The following is a 25,061-nucleotide window of genomic DNA, read 5'->3' as shown; positions in this document are numbered from 1 at the left end:
ATTAGGGCCTAATGAATTCATTTCAGTTTAACCAATTCCTTATATGAACTGTAATTCAGTAAGATCTTTGAAATTGTTGCATGTTATCTTTATATATATATTTAGTATACATGCGAATGTATATGTGTTATGTCATTTCAATTGAAATGGTTGCCATGAGATGTTTGAAATAGCAGTTTATAGGGAAGGCTCAACATCTATTTTGAGTACAAAAATGTATTTTTCACTACAGCTATAACCACTGAGAGGAAATTCATACAAGTGGGTTGAGATTGCAAGGCTGTTCAGGCCAAATCAATGGGATAAACCCTCAATGATACATGCTTCCTACTTGGGTCTTCAGTCTGTGACAAAAGGACAGGAATCCTCTCTTCTACCTCGAAATGAAAACACATAAGATCAATCTTGTTTTATTCTAACAGTCCTGAAAATTTGAACAGAGCATTGAAAAAGGTCCTTTCATTATTCATGCCACTGGACTTGAAATTCCCTCTAAGGCAATCTACACCTCAAGGACCTGGTTTCCCTGGAGGAGTTCAAAGGACAAATAGATGAACAGGCTGTTGAGACGTAGGTGTTTCTAGTTGTCACCGAATGTCACTAGTTTGTTTTGCCTTAAGTAACACACACCACACTACACACATGCCTGCAAACACACACACACACAGTTTGTTTGCTGTTGTGTTTGTGCTGTTGTCAGTCTTCTGTCTGTACTGTCAGTTTTTTCTTACATTGGAGCCCGTACCCACAGGAGGCCTTTTGCCTCTTGCCAAGCCGTCTCTGTAAATAATCATTTGTTCTTAATTGACTTGCCTGGTTAAATATAAAATAGTTGGGTTGCAATATTGCAGCACTTGTATTCATGTTTGCAGGGAATTGGATTTGGAGTCAGTGGTACATGACATGACGTGAGTCTGAACAAAAAGTAAATTTAAATTAAAGTGTGATATAAGTCGATGCAATCGCATATAGGACTGTGGCGGTCACAAAATGATCAGCCGGTGATTGTCAAGCAAATAACTGTCGGTCTCATGGTAATTGACCGTTCATTAACATAAAACACATTTAGCATCTCCTGGCTTTCACACATAGCATGAAAGTCACTGATGCAGTCCTTTGGAAAATCTACATTTGAAAAAGTATAATAAATCCATGTAATTTACCCTACACCTTCACAATAAACCCATTATTTATTTTAGACAGGTATAAAGAAACATGATATGAAGAAAATATAGTGAATTTCAGAAGAACAGAATAGCATACTCTGAGTTGTCCTTATGCTAGGTCCTGATCTGGTTTGCCATATATATGTCTGTGGGCTACACTAGCTCATTTAGCAGACAATATTTTTTTAGAATTCCATGTCATTATTTTATATTATTTTAAAGTATGAAGAATACAATTGAACAAAGCTGAATAAAATAGGAAGGATATTTTCTCCATACGATTTGTGGTTAACAAAGAAATAGGTACTCCTATATGCTTCATTTAGAGTTATTAAGGTAATTTTAGTTGTTCTCCAAATGCTGGCTACATGTTTTGATTTTTAATACATTGTAAGGCTGCATGATATGACTCTAATGATGATTTGAAAAAAGTTGCTTGAAAGGCATGAGCTCTGCTTTGTTTTTTTTGCGCAGGTTGTACACACTTCGGCAGTCTCTCATTCACAATTTGAGAAGCACTTGATAATGCTTTGAATTTCCCGGCGGCAACCCCTTTGTGTGGCCATGATGCACCCTAAAAAATCCATGCCTTTTGCAGCCCTTCTCCCTGAGTGCTGCTTGCTCCGAATCCACTCACACACCTCTCCATCACATCTGGTCTTTCTCACTGGCTACAAGTGAAGAACAGACACATCGGGAACGCAACTGTGCACATTGTTTCCAATTCCGAGGTGCATATTGAAGATATTTGAAGAACTGTCCACATTTACTTTTCGTCAGCCAACAAGATGAGTAGGCCTAAGGAAGGAACAGCAAATGCACTAGCCTTTGTCAATCTACTATCCCCCATAGTACAAAAGTTGACCTATTATATTCTGTGCGAGAAATAAATATAACAAAAATAGTCTGGGACAGTTGTGGGATGCGATAGATCCCAAATTAATACAAACACCAGCAGATCTGAGGCTGACACAACAGATCAGAACTTTTAGATTAAAATGTTGATAAACGATTAGGCCATTTCTTAATATTACGGCAGTAATAAGCACAAATGTTCCATTAGCGGGAAAACACCATTATCAGAAGAGACCACAAATGCGAATATCCATGTAATGCTTTTGTTATGAAGGTGCATTTTTATGGTGAAAATGATCTTCCCCAAACTTGAAACTCATGCGCTGCTTATGCATGCCAGTAAGGCTCTACACCACTTGTAAAGCAGATTAATGTGCTTAAATTTATTTGGCCACTTTAGTTATGATACAAACCTTATCAAAACATATAGACGTATGGGCTAGGCTACATGAGGTGTGCGACTATGATTCAAAAAAGTTTTAAAAAGTCATTGTTCCTTGCATTAAGCTGGGCATGATTCACAAGCGATAGGCTAATATTCTAACCATCAGACTATTCTTGATTGAATCTTGTCTTTACATATTGTCACGCCCTGACCATTGAGAGGCTTTTATTCTGTATTTTGGTTAGGCCAGGGTGTGACTAGGGTGGGCATTCTAGTTTCTTTATTTCTATGTTTTCTATTTCTTTGTGTTTGGCCGGGTGTGGTTCTCAATCAGAGGCAGCTGTCTATCGTTGTCTCTGATTGAGAATCATACATACATACATAGCCTTTTCCCCACCTGGGTTTGTGGGTAGTTGTTTTCTGTATAGTTTTAGTTACCTTACAGAACTGTTCATTTCTCGCTTTGTTATTTTTGTTCTAGTGTTCAGATTTGAATAAATATCATGAACATGTACCACGCTGCGCTTTGGTCCACTCCTTCTTCATCAGACGAGCGTTACACATATATTAAATAATAGATGTGAAATTTCTTTTGATTTAGAATGGACCATTATCATGCACCTGTCTCAAAACCGGGGCAGGGGAAAAAATCCATGTCATCTCTGCACTTGGAGGACGCTTTTCCTATGGTTCATTTTCATGCCAGCCAGGTAGGCTATACTCTCATTGTATCGATAAGCAATGCACTTAATATTACCTTAATATTAGGAAAGTATTTGAGAAACAAATATAGCTTTCTAGCATATAGAAAGCTGATGGGAGCCGGCTCTTTTTAATAGAGGCCATCACTCTGTTTTCTCGTGCAATTTCATAGCCTATAGAAATGTTGCGCAAAAATGAGCTAATGGGCTCTCATGAAGAGTTTGATTCGATTTTCGATAACATTTGCATTGATGTCAGAGTGATTAGAGGGACAGTAGAGAGCTAAGTACCAGGCAGTTAGCAAGTTTGGTTGGCTACTAATGAACATCAGCAGCATCAGAGCTTGGAGAAGACTAATTACCATGACTAAACAATCACATGGAATTTAACTACTTCATGACTAGTGACTGCCGGTGTGGCGGTAATATGGTCACCACAACAGCATATCGTGAGGCATGCACAGGTGTGCTTTACTTTGTTGCAACGGAACAACTGCAGGACCAAAACAGAGGAGAAGTGTAGCCGTACTCTTCACACTCATAGCTTTTACAGAAGTCGGCTTAATATTGCTGTTTACTTTGAATCAGGTGAATCACTGACTCTACCTTTAACGATGAAGTAACAGTAACATTTTACTTGAAGCAGCTTCTTATAGACCCGATGTCGCAGGAAGGCCAAAAAGACATCAAGGACAACAACCACCCGAGCCACTGCCTGTTCACCCCGCTACCATACAAACTTTTGAACTGTTCATGACTGTCACACCCTGACCATAGTTTGCTTTGTATGTTTCTATGTTTTGGTTGGTCAGGGTGTGATCTGAGTGGACATTCTATGTTGGATGTCTTGTTTGTCTATTTCTATGTCTGGCCTGATATGGTTCTCAATCAGAGGCAGGTGTTAGTCATTGTCTCTGATTGGGAACCATATTTAGGTAGCCTGGGTTTCACTGTGTTTGTGGGTGATTGTTCCTGTCTCTGTGTTTTGCACCAGATAGGACTGTTTTGGTTTTCGCACGTTTGTTGTTTTGTTAGTTTATTCGTGTACAGTTTCTTTATTAAAGTACAATGAATAACAACCACGCTGCATTTTGTTCCGCCTCTACTTCACCTAAAGAAAACCGTTACAGAATCACCCACCACAACAGGACCAAGCGGCGTGGTAACGGGCAACAGCAGCGAAAAGAGGAATGGACATGGGAGGACGGTTTGGACGGCAAGAATATGGACTATACTACTTGGGAGGAAATAGACAGGTGGGCGGTCGACCCAGGGAGAGTGCCGGAGCCCGCCTGGGATTCGATGGAGCAGTGCGCGGAAGGTTACAGGAGAATGAGGTTGGCGAAGCAAGCACGGCGGCGCGGACGGAAGCCCGAGAGTCAGCCCCAAAAATGTATTGGGGGGAGGCACAGAGGGAGTGTGGCAGAGTCAGGAGTCAGACCTGAGCCAACTCCCCCCTTTATCGTGAGGAGCCAAGGAGGAGCTCAGAACCTGAGCTGGTGTTGGAGGTGAGCGAAGCAGAGACTGTGAAGGAGTTAATGGGGAAATTGGAGGAGAGAGATATGAGGGAGTTGCTGGTTTGGTGCATGAGGCACGACATTCGCCCGACGGAGCGTGTCAGGGATTTAATGGCACCTGGGTCAGCTCTCCAAACTCATCCTGAGGTGCGTGCTAGGGGTCTGGTGAAGACTGTGCCAGCCTCACGCACCAGGCCTCCTGTGCATCTTCCTAGCCTTGCACGTCCTGTGCCACCCTAGCCCGGCACCACGCTGCATTTTGGTCCGCCTCTACTTCACCTAAAGAAAACCATTACAATGACTTCACTAAAGTAGCCTACATAAGCTAAGTGTGGTGTCAGGAAAATAACCTCACACTCAATGTCAACAAAACAAAGGAGATGATCGTGGACTTCAAGAAACAGCAGAGGGAGCAGCCCCATATCCACATCGATGGGACAGTAGTGGAGAAGGTGGAAAGTTTTAAGGTGCTTGGCGTACACATCACGGACTAAGTGAAATGGTCCACCCACTCAGACAGCGTGGCAAAGAAGGCGTAGCAGTGCCTTTTCAACCTCAGGAGGCTGAAGAAACTCGGCTTGTCACTAAAAACACTCACAAACTTTTACAGATGCACAATCGAGAGCATCCTGTCGGGCTGTATCACCGCCTGGTACGGCAACTGTAAGGCTCTCTAGAGGGTAGTGAGGTCTGCACAACACATCACCGGGGGCAAACTACCTGCCCTCCAGGACACCTACACCACCCGATGTCACAGGAAGGCCAACAAGATGATCAAGGACAACAACCACCCAAGCCACTGCCTGTTCACTCCGCTATCATCCAGAAGGCGAAGTCATTACAGATGCATCAAAGCTGTGGCCGAGAGACTGAAAAACAGCTTCTATCTCAAGGCCATCAGACTGTTAAACAGCCATCACTAACATTGAGTGGCTGCTGCCAACATACTGACACAAATCTCTAGCCACTTTAATAATTAAAAATTTGATGTAATAAATGTATCACTAGAATCTTTAAACAATGCCACTTTATATAATGTTACATACCCTACATTACTCATCTAATATGTATATACTGTACTTTATACCATGGTGACAAGACAACTTTCTTCAGCCTCCTGAGGTTGAAGAGGTGCTGTTGCGCCTTCTTCACCACGCTGTCTGTGTGGGTGGACCATTTCAGTTTGTCCGTGATGTGTACGCCGAAGGAACTTAAAGCTTTCCACCCTCTCCACTAATGTCCCGTAGATGTGGATAAGGGGGTGCTCCCTCTGCTGTTTCCTGATGTCCATGATCATCTCTTTGTTTTGTTGACATTGAGTGTGAATTTATTTTCCTCCCTGTAGGCCGTCTCGTCATTGTTGGTAATCAAGCCTACCACTGTAGTGTTGTCTGCAAACTTGATGATTAAGTTGGACTGCATGGCCATGCAGTCATGGGTGAACAGAGAGTACAGGAGAGAGCTGAGAATACATCCTTGTGGGGCCCCAATGTTGAGGATCAGCGGGGTGGAGATGTTGTTTCCTACCTTCACCAACTGGGGGCGGCCCATCAGAAAGTCCAGGACCCAGTTGCACAGGGCGGGGTCGAGACCCAGGGTCTCTTATTGACGGGTTTGGAGGGTACTATGGTGTTAAATGCTGAGCTGTAATCGATGAACAGCATTCTTACATAGGTATTCCTCTTGTCCAGATGGGTTAGGGCAGTTTGATTGTGATTGCGTCGTCTATGGACCTTTTGGGGCGGTAAGCAAATTGGAGTGGGTCTAGGGTGTCAGGTAGGGTGGAGGGGACATGATCCTTGACTAGTCTCTCAAAGCAGGTCATGATGACGGAAGTGAGTGCTAAGGGGCAATGGTCGTTTAGCTCAGTCACCTTTCTTGGGAACAGGAACAATGGTGGCCCTCTTGTAGCATGTGGGAACAGCAGACTGGGATAGGGATTGCTTGAATATGTCCGTAACCACACCAGCCAGCTGATCTGCGCATGGTCTGAGGACGCGTCTAGCGATGCCGTCTGAGCCGGCAGCCTTGGGAGGGTTAACACATTTAAATGTTTTACTCATGTTGGCTGTGGTAAAGGAGAGCCCACAGGTTTTGATAGTGGGCCGTGTCATTGTCCTCAAAGCGAGCAACGAAGTTGTTTAGTTTGTCTGGGAGCAAGACATCGGTGTCCACGACTTAGCTGGTTTTCTTTTTGTAATCCGTGATTGACTGTAGACCCTGCCACATCTCGTGTCTGTGCCATTGACTTGCGACTCTACTTTGTCTCTAAACTGACGCTTAGCTTGTTTGATTGCCTTGCGGAGGGAATAGCTACACTGTTTATATTCAGTCATGTTTCCAGTCGCCTTGCCATGATTAAAAGCAGTGGTTTGCACTTTCAGTTTTGCGCGAATGCTTCTAATCCATCCATGGTTTCTGGTTGGGGAAGATTTTAATAGTCACTGTGGGTACAACATCACCGATGCACTTGCTAATAAATTCGCTCACCGAATCAGCGTATACATCAATGATGTTATCCGGAACATATCCCAGACCACGGGATCGAAGCAATCTTGAAACATGGAATCAGACTGGTCGAACCAGCGTTGAACGACCTGAGCACGGGCGTTTCCTGATTTTGTGTCTGTCTATAGGCTGGGAGCAACAAAATGGAGTCGTGGTCAGCTTTTTTGAAAGGAGGGTGAAGGAGGGCTTTGTACAGTGATGGAAAATACTTATTTCCCTCATTAAAATGCAAATCAATTTATAACATTTTTGACATGCGTTTTTCTGGATTTTTTTGTTGTCATTCTGTCTCTCACTGTTCAAATAAACCTACCATTAAAATTATAGACTGATCATTTCTTTGTCAGTGGGCAAACGTACAAAATTAGCAGGGGATCAAATACTTTTTTTCCCTCACTGTATGCATCGCGGAAGTTAGAGTAGCAATGATCCAGAATTTTGCCCGCCCGGGTCACGCATTTGATATGCTGATAAAGCTACAATAAATGCAGCCTCAGGATATGTGATTTCCAGTTTACATAGAGTCCAATGAAGTTATTTCAGGACCATCAATGTGTCTGCTTGGGGGGAATATATACAGCTGTGATTATAATCGAAATTCCCTTGGTAGATAATCCAGTCAGCATTTGATTGTAAGGAATTCTAGGTCAGGTGAACAAAAGGACTTGAGTTCCTGTATGTTGTTATGATCACACCACGACTCGTTAACCATAAGGCATACATACACTCCCGCCCTTCTTCTTACCAGAGAGATGTTTGTTTCTGTTGGCGCAATGTGTGAAGAAACCGGGTGGCTGTACTCACTCTAACGTATCCCGAGTGAGTTTCCGTGAAACAGAGAATGTTACAATCTCTGATGTCTCTCTGGAAGGCAACCCTTGCTCGAATTTCGTCTACCTTGCTGTCAAGAGACTGGACATTGGCGAGTAGTATACTCGGGAGCAGTGAGCGATGTGCCCGTATACGAAGCCTGACCAGAAGACCGCTCCGTCTGCCCCTTCTACGGCGCCGTTATTTTGGGTCGCCTACTGGAACCCGATCCATTGTCCTGGGTGGTGATCCAAACAGAGGATCCGCTTCGGGAAAGTCGTATTCCTGGTCGTAATGTTGGTAATTTGACGTTGCTCTTATATCCAATAGTTCCTCCCGGCTGTATGTAATAAGACTTAAGACTTCCTGGGGTAACAGTGTAAGAAATAATATAAAATAAAATAATATCCAATCAATTGAATTTACCACAGGTGGACACCAATCAAGTTGTGGTATGGAAACAGGATGCACCTGAGCTCAATTTTGAGTCTAATAGCAAAGGGTCTGAATATTTATAAGGCATTTCTTTTTTTTATAGATGTTCAAACATTTAAAAAAAACTGTTTTTGCTTTGTCATTATGGGGTATTGTGTGTGATGATGCAAAAATGTATTTAATCCATTTTAGAATACGGCTGTACCGTAACAAAATGTGAAATAAGGGAAGGGGTCTGAATACTTTCCGAATGCACTGTCTATGTGTATTTGCTTGGTAGTATTCCTCTCAGGAAGTCTTCAAGAAATGTTCCTCTAGACTGCTGAATTGTGAAGTTATAAAACTGCCACAAATAAGATGGATGGATATTTGTTTTATTCAAAGCTACTGATCCAGTAGGTAGGTTGTCATTCTGCACTAATATACTTGCTCATTGGTTCTTGAATACATTTTACCCAACTTACCTGTCATAAGCATAATGGATATTGGAACAAGGCAAGGCAAAGTACACTGACTAGCCCTTTCCTGCAGTCAAATGACCTAGTGGCCTCATGGGTGGAATGTGATTAATATTTTCACAATTATTAATTTAAAAAAAATGAACAACAAAAATCTGGTGTTTCTATGTCAAACGGTTTTGTTATATTTCAGTCTTTGTGATTGTAATGAGTGCGCTGCATTGCGAGTTGGGAAGCAAGTAGAGGGAGCGAATATTTAATAAATAAATGTAACATAATACAAAACAAGAAACAAGAACAGCACACATGAAACTGAAACAAAAACGCCTGGGGAAGGAACCAAAGGGAGTGACAGTAATAGGGCAGGTAATCAAGGAGGTGATGGAGTCCAGGTGAGTGTCATGAGGCACTGATGCGTGTGACGATGGTGACAGGTGTGCGCAATAATCAGCAGCCTGTTGACCTAGAGGCCGGAGAGGGAGCACATGTGACAGTACCCACTCCTTGATGCGCGGCTCCAGCCGCAGGACACCAACCAAAATTACTATCTCTGGGATCAGGAGTGGAACGGTCACCTCTGCTGAAGATCGATACCTGTCGATCCGGCTGAGGCATGGGAGCATGGCGGCCTAGAGCGCCGTAGAGAGCATACGTGACAGTACCACCTCCCGGGAAGAAGCTCCAGCCGCAGGACGCCAACCAAAATTACGATCTCTGGGATCAGGAGTGGACCGGTCGCCTCCACTGAGGGACAGAAACCTGGCAAACCGGTTGAGGCGTGAGAGCCTAACGAATCGATTGAAAACTCCCCAGGTGCGTCGGCCGAGGCATGGGAACCTGTCGAGCCAGCTGAGGCATGGGAACCTGTCGAGCCAGCTGAGGCATGGGAACCTGTCGAGCCAGCTGAGGCATGGGAACCTGTCGAGCCAGCTGAGGCATGGGAACCTGTCGAGCCAGCTGAGGCATGGGAACCTGTCGAGCCAGCTGAGGCATGGGAACCTGTCGAGCCAGCTGAGGCATGGGAACCTGTCGAGCCAGCTGAGGCATGGGAACCTGTCGAGCCAGCTGAGGCATGGGAACCTGTCGAGCCAGCTGAGGCATGGGAACCTGTCGAGCCAGCTGAGGCATGGGAACCTGTCGAGCCAGCTGAGGCATGGGAACCTGTCGAGCCAGCTGAGGCTTGGGAACCTGTCGAGCCAGCTGAGGCATGAGAGTGACGAACCGGCTGAGGCCGACCTAGTAGCTCCAGTACTGACACCCGGACCCGACATCACCCTCAACACAAAAACAAAACAAACACGCCCTGATGCTTCCCTTTGTTGAGGTGTTATTCTGTAAGGAGTGCGCTGAGAGTCGGGAAGCAAGTACAGGGAGTGAATATCTAATAAATAAAACAAGACACACGAACAGCACACAGACATGAAACAGAAACAAAAACAATAACGCCTGGGGAAGGAACCAAAGGGAGTGACATAAATAGGGCAGGTAATCAAGGAGGTGATGGAGTCCAGATGAGTGTCATGAGGCGCTGATGCACGTGAAGATGGTGACAGGTGTACGTGATGATGGTGACATGTGTACGCAATAATCCGCAGCCTGGTGACCTAGAGGCCGGAGAGGGAGCACATGTGACAGTGATGCACAGTACAAGTCGTAAGTTTGGACACACCTACTCATTCAAGGGTTTTTCTTTATTTTTACTATTATCTTCATTGTAGAATAATAGTGAAGACATCAAAACTATGAAATAACACATATGGAAGCATGTAGTAACCAAAAAAGTGTTAAACAACTCAAAATATATGTAATATTCTTCAAAGTAGCCACCCTTTGCCTTGATGACAGCTTTGCATACCCTTGGCATTCTCTCAACCAGCTTCATGAGGTAGTCACCTGGAATGAATTTCAATTAACAGGTATGCCTTGTTAAAAGTTAATTTGTGTAATTTCATTCCTTTGTAATGCGTTTGAACCAATCAGTTGTGTTCTGACAAGATAGGGGTTGTATACAGATAGCCCTATTTGGTAAAAGACCAAGTCCATATTATGGCAAGAACAGCTCAAATAAGCAAAGAGAAATGACAGTCCATCATTACTTTAAGACATGAATGTCAGTCAATGCGGAAAATTTCAATAACTTTTAACGTTTCTTTAAGTGCAGTTGCAAAAACCATCAAGCGCTATGATGAAACTGGTCTCATGAGGACCGTCACAGGAAAGAAAGACCCAGAGTTACCTCTGCCGCAGAGTTAGAGTTACCAGCCTCAGAAATTGCATCCCAAATAAATTATTCACAGAGTTCAAGTAACAGACACATCATAACATCAACTGTTCAGAGGAGACTGTGTGAATCAGGCCTTCATGGTTGAATTGCTGCAAAAGAAACCAATACTAATGGACACCAATAAGAAGAGACTTGCTTGGGCTAAGAAACACGAGCAATGGACATTAGACCGGTAGAAATCTGTCTTTTGGTCTGATGAGTCCAAATTTCAGATATTTGGTCCCAACCGCTGTGTCTTTGTGAGACGCAGAATAGGTGAACGGATGATCTCTGTATTGTGTGGTTTCCACCGTGAAGCATGGAGGAGGAGGCGTGATGGTGTGGGGGTGCTTTGCTGGTGACTTATTTAGAATTCAAGGCACCCTTAACCAGAATGGCTACCACAGCATTCTGCAGCGATACTCCATCTCCATCTGGTTTGTGCTTGTGGGACTATCATTTGTTTTTTCAACAGGAGAATGACCCAACACCCAGGCTGTTTAAGGGCAATTTGACCAAGAAGGAGAGTGCTGCATCTGATGACCTCAACCCAGTTGAGATGGTTTGGGATTTGGATCGCAGAGTGAAGGAAAAGCAGCCAACACGTGCTCAGCATATGCAGGAACTCCTTCAAGACTGTTGGAAAAGCATTCCAGGTGAAGCTGGTTGAGAGAATGCCAAGAGTGTGCAAAACTGTCAAAGGGTGGCTACTTTGAAGCATCTCAAATATACAATATTTTGATTTGTTTAACACTTTTTTGGTTACTACATGATTCTGTGTTATTTCATAGTTTTGTTGTCTTCACTATTATTCTACAATGTAGAAAATAGTAAAAATAAAGAAAAACCCTTGAATGAGTAGGTGTGTCCAAACTTTTGACTGGTACTATATATTAAGTGTAATATTGGGATGCAAACTCTAAATATCTTTATCTGACATGGTACAGGTGTCTTAAAAAAAATTTTTTTTACAGTCTTCTCATGTGTTCTGCTAGTATATCTTCAACTTCTATGTCTACTTGTTCTGGTCCCTAACTCTGGCCTTCTGTTTGTGTATACTTTTATAACAATGTTTTGATTTTGTTAAAGACTACCAAGAAACACTCTGTGTGACCCTGATTTAGCCCAATGCAGTAAAAGGATAACTTTCATATACTTACAGCATTTATCGGACTTGGTCCCGATGTCGATGATGGGCATCCCAAAATACTTGTCAAAAAGATGGGGCCATCCGTTGTTATCTCCTAGGAAACAAAATATCAACACATTATTATACTGATCAGAAATAATACAAAGTAAAACCCTACAGCAAACATCAATGTTGTACCATACCTTCAATACTAATTTAGACGTGCAGGCCAAGGTGTCATTTAAAGCCTTCTACAAGACAGCAGGAATTAACTACTTTCAGCCTGGCATTAACTTGATATCCATAACCCAGCCAGTAGGCTTCAAGTTTTGACACTGTAGATTCTCCCTCAATAATTCTGGGGCTTAGCCTTGATGTCAATCTGTTTCTACTCTCTTGCCAACTCCTTATGGAGCTGCCATGTTTGGCTTGACAATGACAGCAATGAAGTTGGCAGGAACACTAACAGATCTGGGGCCAGGCTTTCCAGGGCACATTCGTTGAACCATGAGAAGATAAATAGATTGCCTATTTTGGTAGATCAATCTGGAATGAAGTTTGGGTTTGCCGATATAAATACTACAAGCTTTTAGGTCAATCCATCTCAATAGATCTGTTTAAAAAAAATTGACACAGAAAGAAGTAATTATGTTTACAAGGAAAGTGTGTCATTTCTAACAGCTTCCTCATTACCAGTGCAAATGGATGTGCTGTTTTAGCTGCCTTCCAACCTAATGCAGCATCATCAATCACAAGTGTCACAGATTTCAAAAGTTCAGCATTGATTTTCTGCTTCAGTGATAACATTCAAGTTAGGGCCTTAAAGCTATGGGATTTCTTCGGCTATTTGCTATAGGGATCAGTATGGTCTTTTAGTGAGTAACAACCTCCTCTGTATCCTGGCTTCACGCACCAGTTTCATGCCCAAATGGATGTGACATACTTTGATAATACAACTCTTACATCCTACTCATATTAATTAGACCAATAGAACCCTCCATGTAGTTTCTGAGTGAAATACCTTCCTCAACCCATATCACGTCGTATGGCTGAACTGCTGAGCTCTTCGCATGATTAAAATGGTAGCTACCCAGTAGAGTTTGCACTACGGAATCCCAATAGCCGACCTTTAAAATATCATCATGACATGGAGGCTGCATCTCATCATGTGTCAGGTGAAAGTGTACTGTTCAACAACAGTCGAAATCAATCAGCAAATGCATTTTTTAAACCATATGTCAATTATTTGCGACGTGAGCAACTATTTCCCTGTTTTGTTGAGCTAAACTTATTTTAAGGCTTTTAATACGATCCAGTGTTCGTGGGCTTGGCTGCTATATGTTCAATAACTTCCTTGTAGTATATTGACACAAACATTTTTAAATCAATGTATACCATTCAACAACAGATTTCTAAAATACATATGTTCAAGTTATTATTTCCAACATGTGGAACTATTTAATTTTCTTTGTTGAGGTAAACTTATTGTAAGGTTTTTAAAAGAGATGCAATCTCAGTGGATTTGCTATTAGGTTCAATAAATTCCCTGTGGAGAGCACATAATTTCATTATGAAAATATCATGCAAGTCCACTTATACTCAATACTAACATGTGATTGTGATTTGCATACTCATATGGTGTATAGAGACACATTCACACACACTGGCAGTGCTGAAACAGCATTCAAATCAATAACTTCCTGTGGAAACCTGTGTCACCTTTTCAAATCGTGTCAGACATCCTTTCAAAAACCAAGTAATATTAAAGTTATGAGTGACTGTCGTCAGAATGTTATGTGTTTCCTCATCTAAAGAGTTAATAAACTCAGTCTTATTAATTCCAAACTTTTAATTCAATATAGTCATATCAGTGACTTCCTGGCCCATGGCATAATGACAGCAAATCAATGCACTGTAAGGGGCTAAAAATTAATTAAGGGTTGATTTTGCAAACACGGGCACTTTTGGATGTTAATTGTTTTGAAAATGAAACCTCTTGAAAATGCTTTTTATCTATCTGAATATTTTCTTCACTCTGCCTGGAAACAAGATCTAATGGTGGCAGAGACCATACTTAAGAATATAAAGATTTTTATCGATTTTCCCAAATGCCCAAGCAGAAATAACATTACCACCACATCATAAAATGTGCGATTTTAGATGAAAAGGGAATTACGTAAATCGTGACTAAGGTATTTTATATAACACTTCACATGATTTGTTTTTACTATTTGGAAGTTTTAATTATATGTATTCATCATTGTCAAGTCTAAATGTCTATATATGCCTTGATGATACTCAGAAACATGTATTTACCAAATCAAAATGTTAATATTTTAATTCCTAAAATAATGTATCTAATAACATGCATATAAGGTTCACATATGGGAAAAATCATCAATATCAATTGTAATTTAATACAGACTTTCCTTAAAAATATGTACCGTGATGGAAATAACTTAGCATTGTGGTAATGACAGAGTGTGTTGGAAATTACATTTCATATAAAACAACTGATGAAAAATAAAATTTCTCACAGTTATACATGTTTAACTAATACATTTGGGAATGACAGTTTTACAGTATTTGGTCATAAATAGCAGGGATTCTAGCATGCTATCTCCAGTTGAAGAGCTAGCATACGATTTATCCTAAATACGCATAATTAAAACATAATTTCTAAAATCTTACATCATTTAATGAAATTATAGCCTAATTGGTAATGACGTACAATAAAATATTATCTTCTCAATTTGTATTTACCTTTATTTTTCTATCCTTTCCCAGCAGAAAAATGTGAATCTCCCTCCATGACATCCATGTGCTCCAGTCACTATTTACATCCATGGTAACCAAGAACGAACTTTTGAAAAAACTTTATTATGATGTAATCCGCTTGTCGTTGTGGTAATGACCCAAAACTTAGACACGACTGCATTTTGCATAAAAAACAAGTGGCTTATACACATCTAATATGTATATAGATTCCATTTGAATATTTTTTTAAACAGATGCATTAAATATTTTCTCATTTTAAAGACCTTTGTAAGTGTAATACTGTATATAGTAGAATGTCAAAAGTATGGGTGTGAGACAGGACAATTTTAGTCTCTACTTAATGGAAGTGAAATAGAAACATCTAAATTCACATTTTATCTGAAAAATCTAGCCCTGAGACACAAAAAAGTCCCGTATTTGCAAGATCACCCTAAAATGAAAACTCATTGAGAATTGAGGGTGTTTAAGGTGGAATATTAAATCACCACCGTTCTCCTTATAACTAATTTTAATAGCAAATGTAATTCAATGAACAAAGGTTAACATCTCCGAGGTTGTTTCCACACAGACAGTTTGTAGACACTGATCTTAGAAACTGATGCTGTATCCTTCTGCAGCCCTTGTTATTTTAGACATTCCCTAACGTTTTCACAAAACAAGACAATCCAGAACTTCTTTAGCGACCCCTGGTGTCTGAACGTAATTTTGCCGTCTTGCTGATCTCGCTCTTTTGGAGAGAGCGTCCACGAAATGAGAACTCTGGAGCAGAAAGAAACCTAGAAATATTGAACGTTGATATCTTACTGGAAACAAAGTTGTAAAGTATATATTTACTACTACAGCATAATCAAGTGCTTAGATAATGAGTGAGCTGAACCAGAGGGTAATTGGATATTTTCCTTTGACGCTTATGAACAGAGAATCCTGGTGAGTTAGCTTTATGCTAGCTAAATTATATGCCTTTACGATCTAAAACCAGTCAGGATATTGACATACGCATGTATGACTTTGAGAGTGATGATCATTTTAGATTTTAGAATGTTTAGCATTTAGCATTTGCTATCACTACATGTGCATTTTGTAACCCCCTTTTGATTCGACAGCACCAGCGCCACATACCATCTTCTGCAAACTGCTTGGCCATTTACAGAGGCTCATCATCTACAGATTCTACGATCATCATTGTTGCCTCATCTCTATAGAGGGACATTTGACTGGTACATTGTGGAATGAACTGTACCGAGATAATTGAGTGAACTCACATTTCACTTTTATTGGGTACCCCATTTTTTTCTTTTTATTACTGTATTGGACAAAACTGAATTGCTGAAAATGAATGGTCGTTGTTGATAATCTGTTGTTATGATACTCTGTTGTTGTGATCTTTGAACATAAAAGAGAACAAAAACAAAAGTCCTTGCATGTTCTTCCTTTTTCCTTGCTTAATTAGATTCCATTGCTTTAGATAACAGTCTCCTTACAAATTCATGATGAAAAATGCAAGATATACACTATATATGGGGCAGAAGGTAGCCTAGTGGTTAGAGCGCTTGACTAGAAACTGAAAGGTTGCAAGATCGAATCCCCGAGGTAAAAATATGCCGTTCTGCCAATGAACAAGGCAGTTAACTCACTGTTCCTAGGCCGTCATTGAAAATAAGAATTTGTTCTTAAGTGACTTGCCTAGTTAAATAAAGGTAAAATAAGAAAATAAATATATACAAAAGTATGTGGACACCTGTTCAAATTAGTGGAGTTTCGTTATTTCAACCACACCCGTTGCTGATAGGTGTACAAAATTGAGCACACTGCCATGCAATCTCAATAGACAAACATTGGCAGTAGAATAGTCTTACTGAAGAGCTCAGTGACTTTCAACATGGCACTGGCATAGGATGACAAGTTAAGTTAGTCAGATTCCTGCACCGGTCAAGTGTAAGTGCTGTTATTGTGAAGTGGAAGCATCTAGGAGCAACAACAGGTCAGCTGCAAAGTGATAGGCCACACAAGCTCACAGAACGTGACGGTCGAGTGCTGAAGCATGCAGTTGCAACACTCACAAGAACTGTTCATTGGGCACTTCATGAAATGGGTTTCCATAGCCGAGCAGTCGCACACAAGCCTAAGATCACCATGCGCCAAGCGTCAGCTGGAGTGGTGTCAAGCTCGCCGCTACTGGACTCCGTAGCAGTGGAAATGCATTCTCTAGAGTATCGAGCGATGAATCACGCTTCACCATCTGGCAGTCTGACGGACTAATCTGGATTTGACGGAAGCCAGGAGAACGCTACCTGCCTGAATGCATAGTGTCAACTGTAAAGTTTGGTGGAGGAGGAATAATGGTCTGGGGCAGTTTTTCATGGTTCGGGCTAGGCCCCCTAGTTCCAGTGAAGGGAAATCTTAACTCTACAGCATATAATGACATTCTGGACAATTGTGCTTCCAACTTTATGGCAATAGTTTGCGGAACGCCCTATCCTGTTTCAGCATGAAAATGCCACGTGCACAAAGTGAGGTCCATACAGAAATGGTTTGTTAATATTGGTGTGGAAGAACTTGACTGGCCTGCACAGAACCCTGACCTCAACCCCATCGAACACCTTTGGGATGAATTGGAACGCCGACTGCGAGACAGGCCCAATTGCCAAACATCAGTTCCCAACCTCACTAATGCTCTTGTGGCTGAATGGAAGCATTACCTGCAGCATTGTTCCAACATCTAGTGGAAAGCCTTCCCAGAAGAGTGGAGGCTGTTATAGTAGCAAAGGGGGGATGTTGATGGAATTTATATGAATGACTAGAATATTCCACCCTGAAGCCATATAATCGTATGAAATTGATTAGAATTATGTATACCATAGTCTGTACAATATGTCTATAATAGTATCTTAAAAACAGGCCAGAACGTTCTGTCTGAGCAAGATTCTGTGTCGACCTTGGCTGGGGCCACTGAGAGTACTTCCCAGAGTCTCCCTATCTTGAGGGAGGAGGGGGAGTAAGTCTCACAGAATCCCCTAATCTTTGTCGGCTGGGTAGCAGGAAATGTGTGTGCGTATGTTAGTGTGAATGTGTGTGCGTATGTTAGTGTGAATGGGTGTGCGTGAGAAGTCAGTATGAAATTAATTGTCTTGTACAACAGAGCAGTGCACTCTCGTAAATAAACTTACTATCGTAGCTGGGCCTCCGTCTGATTCATTTCAACCAGTTTCTTACAAATTCTGGGTTTCAGGCTGAGTAGTTAAATGAATTGGGTTTATGAACGTTGAGAACATAATTCTCGTGACACGGGACCAACTCTATATTATTGCTCATGATTACGGAATAAGATGTTGGACAAGCAGGTGTCCACATACTTTTGGTCATGTAGTGTATATATGAGGGCATAACAAGGTCCCCAGAAGAGTTGAAGGGTCATTTCTCTTTGTAATTTCAAAGTTTCATCTGCATTCTGTTTTGGGTGAAATATGAATATGACTCACATCTTGAAGGCACAGATTCACTCACACACACACACACACGCACACACACAATACATTAGCTGCAGACAGACACCGAGGCACCCAATCCGACCCAAAATGATTTGGTTTGGGACCGTCTTTCATCTTGTCAAAACAGTAGTTGGGCTCATCTGGGCCACAGCAAAAAGACACTTCCAAACCGTTTTGCTTTGAAAAATGTTTCTTCAATATTAATGTTGACAGGAGAGTATGATGAAAAATGTTTCTTCAATATTAATGTTGACGGGAGAGTATGATGAAAAATGTTTCTTTAATATTAATGTTGACAGGAGAGTATGATGAATTTTTTTTCTCTAATATTAATGTTCACAGAAGAGTGTCATAAAAAATGTACATTCTGATGGCAGAATGATGACAGATGCAGGGTTAGTAATTAACAGTGTCTAAAGACAGTGTCAATTTTTACCCGCTGTAAGTCTGACAATAGTAAAGATAATCGAACACATTTTATTCCCCTGACATTGTCCTTTATGGCGCCAGGCAAAGGCATTTGCATATTAAACATCCACTACAAAAACCGCAATGTCCTACCTACTTTTGAAGACTTTCCAATTCTTCACCAATTTGTGACCAAATGATCTATTATGAAGTAGATATTCGTAGTTGTTACCCACTAGTTATGAATCCTTCGACTGATGGGAGTAGTATGTTTTCTTCTTTTTCACATTGCATAGCTGTCTGTAGTCATTAATGCTTGACTTCAGACCTAGCCATTAGAAACAGATGGTCATGGAAATTCATATCTCAATGGACTGCACCAGATGCACTAGTCATTGGGACAAGTACCAACGGACGTGGTATGCTGAATAATGTTTGTTGGAGAATAATCTGATTATGTTTATTGGATCTTTATTCAATTAAGTTGAGCTCGTCATTATCAGTTGTCAAAGGGAGAGCGCTGGAATAATTGTGCCGTTATCCTAATCAACTTTATATTGCATCAATGGTCTGCTCTCTGCACAAACAGCGACGGTGTGATGGTGTTTTATTAAGTGTGCAGTGAGACAGCTGTATCATCTCTGTGTGTTGCCTGGAGTCTAAGAGATATGGTGGTGGCCGAAGCCCAACATGATTAACTGTTTTGAGGTCAGTAAAAGCTCAAACAATGCTGTTACCCTCAAGGTGTCGGTCTCTTGCAAACAAACAAACACAGCACGCATGCACACAAACACATGCATGTGCACACTTTATCTTAAACACACACACACACACACACACTTCCGTGAACACACACACACACACACACAACCAACCTCACAATGGGGATGACTCATCTCATTTCCCCAAAACAGTTTGGACCAAAACCATCTATCTGTGTGTCACACATGGCCACCTACTAAGCCTCATGGTCCTCTGCACAGACGAGACGTTTCCCAATCTATCAAACAATACCACCATGCATAAAGAGAAAAAAACATTTGTTTGTATGGTAACTGCAAAGAATGAAGCACACACCCACCAGGCATGAATCATAATTATATAGTAGTTAGCAGCCTATGTACACCACTATTTGACATCATCATGATTATATGCACTCCACCTCCTTGAGAGACTCTCTGAACCATAGGTGGCTAAGATGAGTGTTTGCCGCACAGAAGAAAGGGGGGATTAAAACAACTTTAAAGAAAGAAGATGAAGTTCAAGGGAAAAGTGTGATTCGGCTTTACAATTATGCAGGAGTATGGTGAGGCAGATATAGAGGGATGGCCCCCCTGCCTTTCCATTCACCACTTCCAGGAAGCCACAGCAGGTAGCACAGTGAATTGATTGAGAGTGAAATATACATTGACAAGGTCAATGCCATCTACGTTATAGCTCATCCTCTCTCGTAAACATGTTAAAATAAATTAAAAACAAAGCTTCATTGTCTTGGTGGAAGGAAGACAGTTGACAAAGAGCAGTATACTCTCCTTCCCCCCCTCCCATTACTTCCTTCACTCACAGGAGGGCTTAAGGCTTGTCTTAAGCAGGGCTCAGAGCAACATCCACTTGGTCAAACCCACTCTCACCAGATGGTTATAAGTGTGGCAGAGTGGCAATAGAAGCTGGATCAGCCCAGGTGGTCAGCTTCTGAAACAGACATGGTTTGTTGAGTTTACTTATTATATACACTGAACAAAAATATAAACGCAACGTGTAAAGTGTTGGTTCCATGTTTCATGTGCTGAATTAAAAATCCCAGAAATGTTCCATATGCACAAAAAGCTTATTTCTCTAGAATGTTGTGCACAAATTTGTTTACTGCCCTGTTAGTGAGCATTTCTCATTTGCCAAGATAATCCATCCACCTGACAGGTGTGACATATCAATAATCTGATTAAACAGCAATGAAAGGTTACTCTAAAGTGTGCAGTTTTGTCACACAACACAATACCACTGATGTCTGAAGTTTTGATAGGCATGCTGATTGCAGGAATGTGCACCAAAGCTGTTGCCGGAGAATCAAATGTTAATTTCTCTACCATAAGCCACCTCCAACGTCATTTTAGAGAATTTGGAAGAACGTCCAAACGGCCTCACAACCGCAGACCACGTGTAACCACGCTAGCCCAGGACCTCCATATCCGGCTTGTTCACCTGCAGGATGGTCTGAGACCATCCACCCGGACAGCTGATGAAACTGTGGGTTTGGACAACCAAAGAATTTCTGCACAAACTGTCAGAAACCGTCTCAGGGAAACTCATCTGCGTGCTCGTCTTCCACACCAGGTTCTTGACTTCACTGCAGTTTTGTGTTGTAATAGACTTCAGTGGGCAAATGTTCACCTTTGATAGCCGCTGGCATGCTGGAGAAGTGTGCTCTTCATGAATGAATCCCAGTTTCAACTGTACCGGGAAGATTGCAGACAGTGTGTATGGCGTCGTGTGGGCGAGTGGTTTGCTGATGCCAACATTGTGAACAGAGTGCTCAATGTTGGTGGTGGGGTTATGGTATGGGCAGGCATAAGCTATGGACAATGAACACAATTGCATCATATCGATGGCAATTTCAATGCACAGAGATATCGTGATGAGATCCTAAGGCCCATTGTCGTGGCCCTTCATCCGCCACAATCACCTCATGTTTCAGCATCTTAATGCACAGCCCCATTTTTAAAGGATCTGTACAGAATTCCTGGAAGCTGAAAATGTCCCAGTTCTTCCACGGCCTGCATACTCAGACATGTCACCAATTGAGCATGTTTGGGATGCTCTGGATCGACGTGTAGGACAGCATGTTCCAGCTCCCACCAGCCATTGAAGAGGAGTGGGACTACCTTTTTTTTTAAGGTATCTGTGACCAACAGATGCATATCTGTATTACCAGTCATGTGAAATCCATAGATTAGGGCCTAATTTATTTATATAAATGGACTGATTTGCTTATATGAACTGTAACTCAGTAAAATCTTTCAAATGGTTGCATTTATATTTTTGTTCAGTATATACTGCATCTCCAGGTGTTACAAACAATTGAGCCGCCGCTTCCACAGCCCATTGGGATTCTGTAGAGATGTAACAACGTTACTTCTCTATATCCAATTGAAGATAGTGGGGAGTGAGGGGGCTTAGAACATGAAGAGGGGAGTTAGCGAGGTGGATTTGAGAGCAGGTGGGAATGGTGCAGTGACAGCTGATCTAGATAGCAGTTTGTCGTACAAACAAGCAAACATGATTGCACTTCTATTTGAGAAAATAACAAGTTTGTTTACCCATACAATGGAGTAAGACCTAAGTGTTCAAAATGGTGTTGCACGTAAACACACTTGTGTGCAGATAAAAATATACTTATTTTGCTGAAACTCAAAGCGCAATCATTCTTGCAAACACACACCTAGATCATTGTCACCATACAATTCCCATTCGGTCTGAAATCCACCTTTCCTACTCCTCCTACTCCAAAAATATAAATGATCCATGCAACAATTGTTACGGTTTTCTTCCGTCGAAAGAGAGGAGGACCAAAATGCAGCGTGGTTATTTTTATACATCTTTAATAAAGATGAAAATAGAACATTATACAAAACAAGAAAAACCGAGCAGCCCTATCTGGTGCAACAAACAAAGACAGGAACAATCACCCACGAAACACTCAAAGAATATGGCTGCCTAAATATGGTTCCCAATCAGAGACAACGATAAACACCTGCCTCTGATTGAGAACCACTCCAGGCAACCATAGACTTTTCCAGACAACTCCACTAACCACAATCCCAAAACCTACAAAAAAACCCTAGACAAAACCAACACATAATTCACCCATGTCACACCCTGGCCTGACCAAAATAATAAAGAAAACACAAAATACTAAGGCCAGGGCGTGACAGTACCCCCCCCCCCCCCAAGGTGCGGACTCCCAGCCGCACACCTAAACCCATAGGGGAGGGTCCGGGTGGGCGTCTGTCCACGGTGGCTGTTCTGGCGCGGGACCCCACTCCAACACAGTCTTAGTCCACTTACTCCGCGTCCTTAGATTGGCGCCGACCTTGGCCTTAGATTGGCGCCGACCCTCACTGCCGACCTTGGCCTAGTAACCCTAACAAAGGGCCCCACTGGACTGAGGGGCAGCTCCGGACTGAGGGGTAGCTCGGGACTGAGGGGTAGCTCAGGCAGGTTGATGGCTCTGGTAGATCCTGGCTGAATGGCGGATCCTGGCTGAATGGCGGATCCTGGCTGAATGGCAGATCTGGAAGATCCTGGCTGACTGGCGGCTCTGTCGGATCCTGGCAGACTGGCGGCTCCTGGCAGACTGGCGGCTCCATGCAGACTGCCGGCTCCATGCAGACTGCCGGCTCTGGCGGCTCCTTGCAGACTGGTGGCTCTGGCGGCTCCTTGCAGACTGGCAGCTCTGGCAGTGCTGGACAGGCGGGAGACTCTGGCAGCGCTGAACAGGCGTGAGACTCCTGCAGTCCTGAACAGGCGGGAGACTCCGGCAGCGCCGGACAGGAGAAAAGCTCTGGCAGCACTGGACAGGCGGGAGACTCCGGCAGCGCTGGAGAGGAGGAAGGCTCTGGCAGCGCTGGACAGGCGAGGCGCACTGTAGGCCTGATGCGTGGTGCTGGCACTGGTGGTACTGGGCCGAGGACGCACAGGAAGCCTGGTGCGGGGAGCTGCCACCGGAGGGCTGGTGCGTTGAGTTGGTACTGGATAGACCGGACCGTGCCGGCGCACTAGAGCTCTTGAGCACCGAGCCTGCCCAACCTTACCTGGTTGAATGCTCCCGGTCGCCCTGCCAGTGCGGCGAGGTGGAATAGCCCGCACTGGGCTATGCAGGTGAACCGGGGACACCATGCACAAGGCTGGTGCCATGTAAGCCGGCCCAAGGAGACGCACTGGAGACCAGATGCGTAGAGCCGGCTTCATGACACTTGGCTCGATGCTGGTATGTACCGCACCGGGCTATGCACCCGATCTGGAGACACCGTGCGCTCCACAGCATAACGCGGTGCCTGCCCGGTCTCTCCAGCCCCCCGGTAAGCACAGGAAGTTGGCGCAGGTCTCCTACCTGGCTTCGCCATACTCCCTGTGTGCCACCCCCCAAGACATTTTTGGGGCTGACTCTCGGGCTTCCATCCACGCCGCCGTGTTCGTCTCTCCAACTCCATTCTCCTATAACCTTCCTTGCACTGCTCCAGCGAATCCCAGGCGGGCTCTGGCACTCTCCCTGGGTCGACCGCCCACCTGTCTATTTCCTCCCAAGTCGTATAGTCCATACTTCGCTGCTCCTGCTGCCTGTCACCACGCCGCTTGGTCCTGTTGTGGTGGGTGATTCTGTTACGGTTTTCTTCCGTCGAAAGAGAGGAGGACCAAAATGCGGCGTGGTTATTTTTATTCATCTTTAATAAAGATGAAAATAGAACAAAAGTAAAACTCAAAGAATGTGGCTGCCTAAATATGGTTCACAATCAGAGACAACGATAAACACCTGCCTCTGATTGAGAACCACTCCAGGCAACCATAGACTTTTCTAGACAACTCCACTAACCACAATCCCAAAACCTACAAAAAAAAACTAGACAAAACCAACACATAATTCACCCATGTCACACCCTGGCCTGACCAAAATATTAAAGGAAACACAAAATACTAAGGCCAGGGCGTGACAATTTAAAAGATTTTACTTAGTTACAGTTCATATAAGGAAATCACTCAATTGAAATAAATTCATTAGGCCCTAATCTATGGACTTCGCATGACTGGGAATACAGATATGCATCTGTTGGTTACAGTTACCTTAAAAAAAAGCAGGGCCATGGATCAGGAAACCAGTCAGTATCTAGTGTGATGACCATTTGCCTCATGCAGCTGGACACATATTCTGTCGATTGTGGCCTGTGGAATGTTGGTGGAATGTGGCCTGCAAAGTTGGTGGATATTGGTGGGAACTGGAACACGCTGTCGTACACATCGATCCAGAGCATCCCAAACATGCTCAATGTCTGGGGAGTAAGCAGGCCATGGAAGAACTGGGATATTTTCAGCTACCAGGAATTGTGTACAGATCCTTGCGACATGGGGCTGTGCCTTATCATGCTGAAACATGACGTGATGGTGGCGG

At 42.8% G+C, this 25,061-nt stretch overlaps 1 protein-coding gene across 1 annotated transcript in view; it reads right to left on the bottom strand.

Annotated features, from left to right (window-relative positions):
* The window catches only part of LOC109910167 (relaxin receptor 1-like), an 86,307-nt gene that overhangs the window by 36,049 nt on the left and 25,197 nt on the right, over window positions 1–25,061 (bottom strand). Inside the window, exon 3 of the mRNA XM_020509305.2 lies at window positions 12,259–12,342. Coding sequence (XP_020364894.1) covers window positions 12,259–12,342 — 84 coding nt within the window. The remainder of the gene's footprint in view (window positions 1–12,258; window positions 12,343–25,061) is intronic.

This window comes from Oncorhynchus kisutch, linkage group LG19 (genome assembly GCF_002021735.2).
Source record: "Oncorhynchus kisutch isolate 150728-3 linkage group LG19, Okis_V2, whole genome shotgun sequence".
Lineage (NCBI taxonomy): Eukaryota > Metazoa > Chordata > Actinopteri > Salmoniformes > Salmonidae > Oncorhynchus > Oncorhynchus kisutch.
Note: the sequence above shows the minus strand (reverse complement) of the source record. Positions and strands in the feature narration are given on the sequence as shown.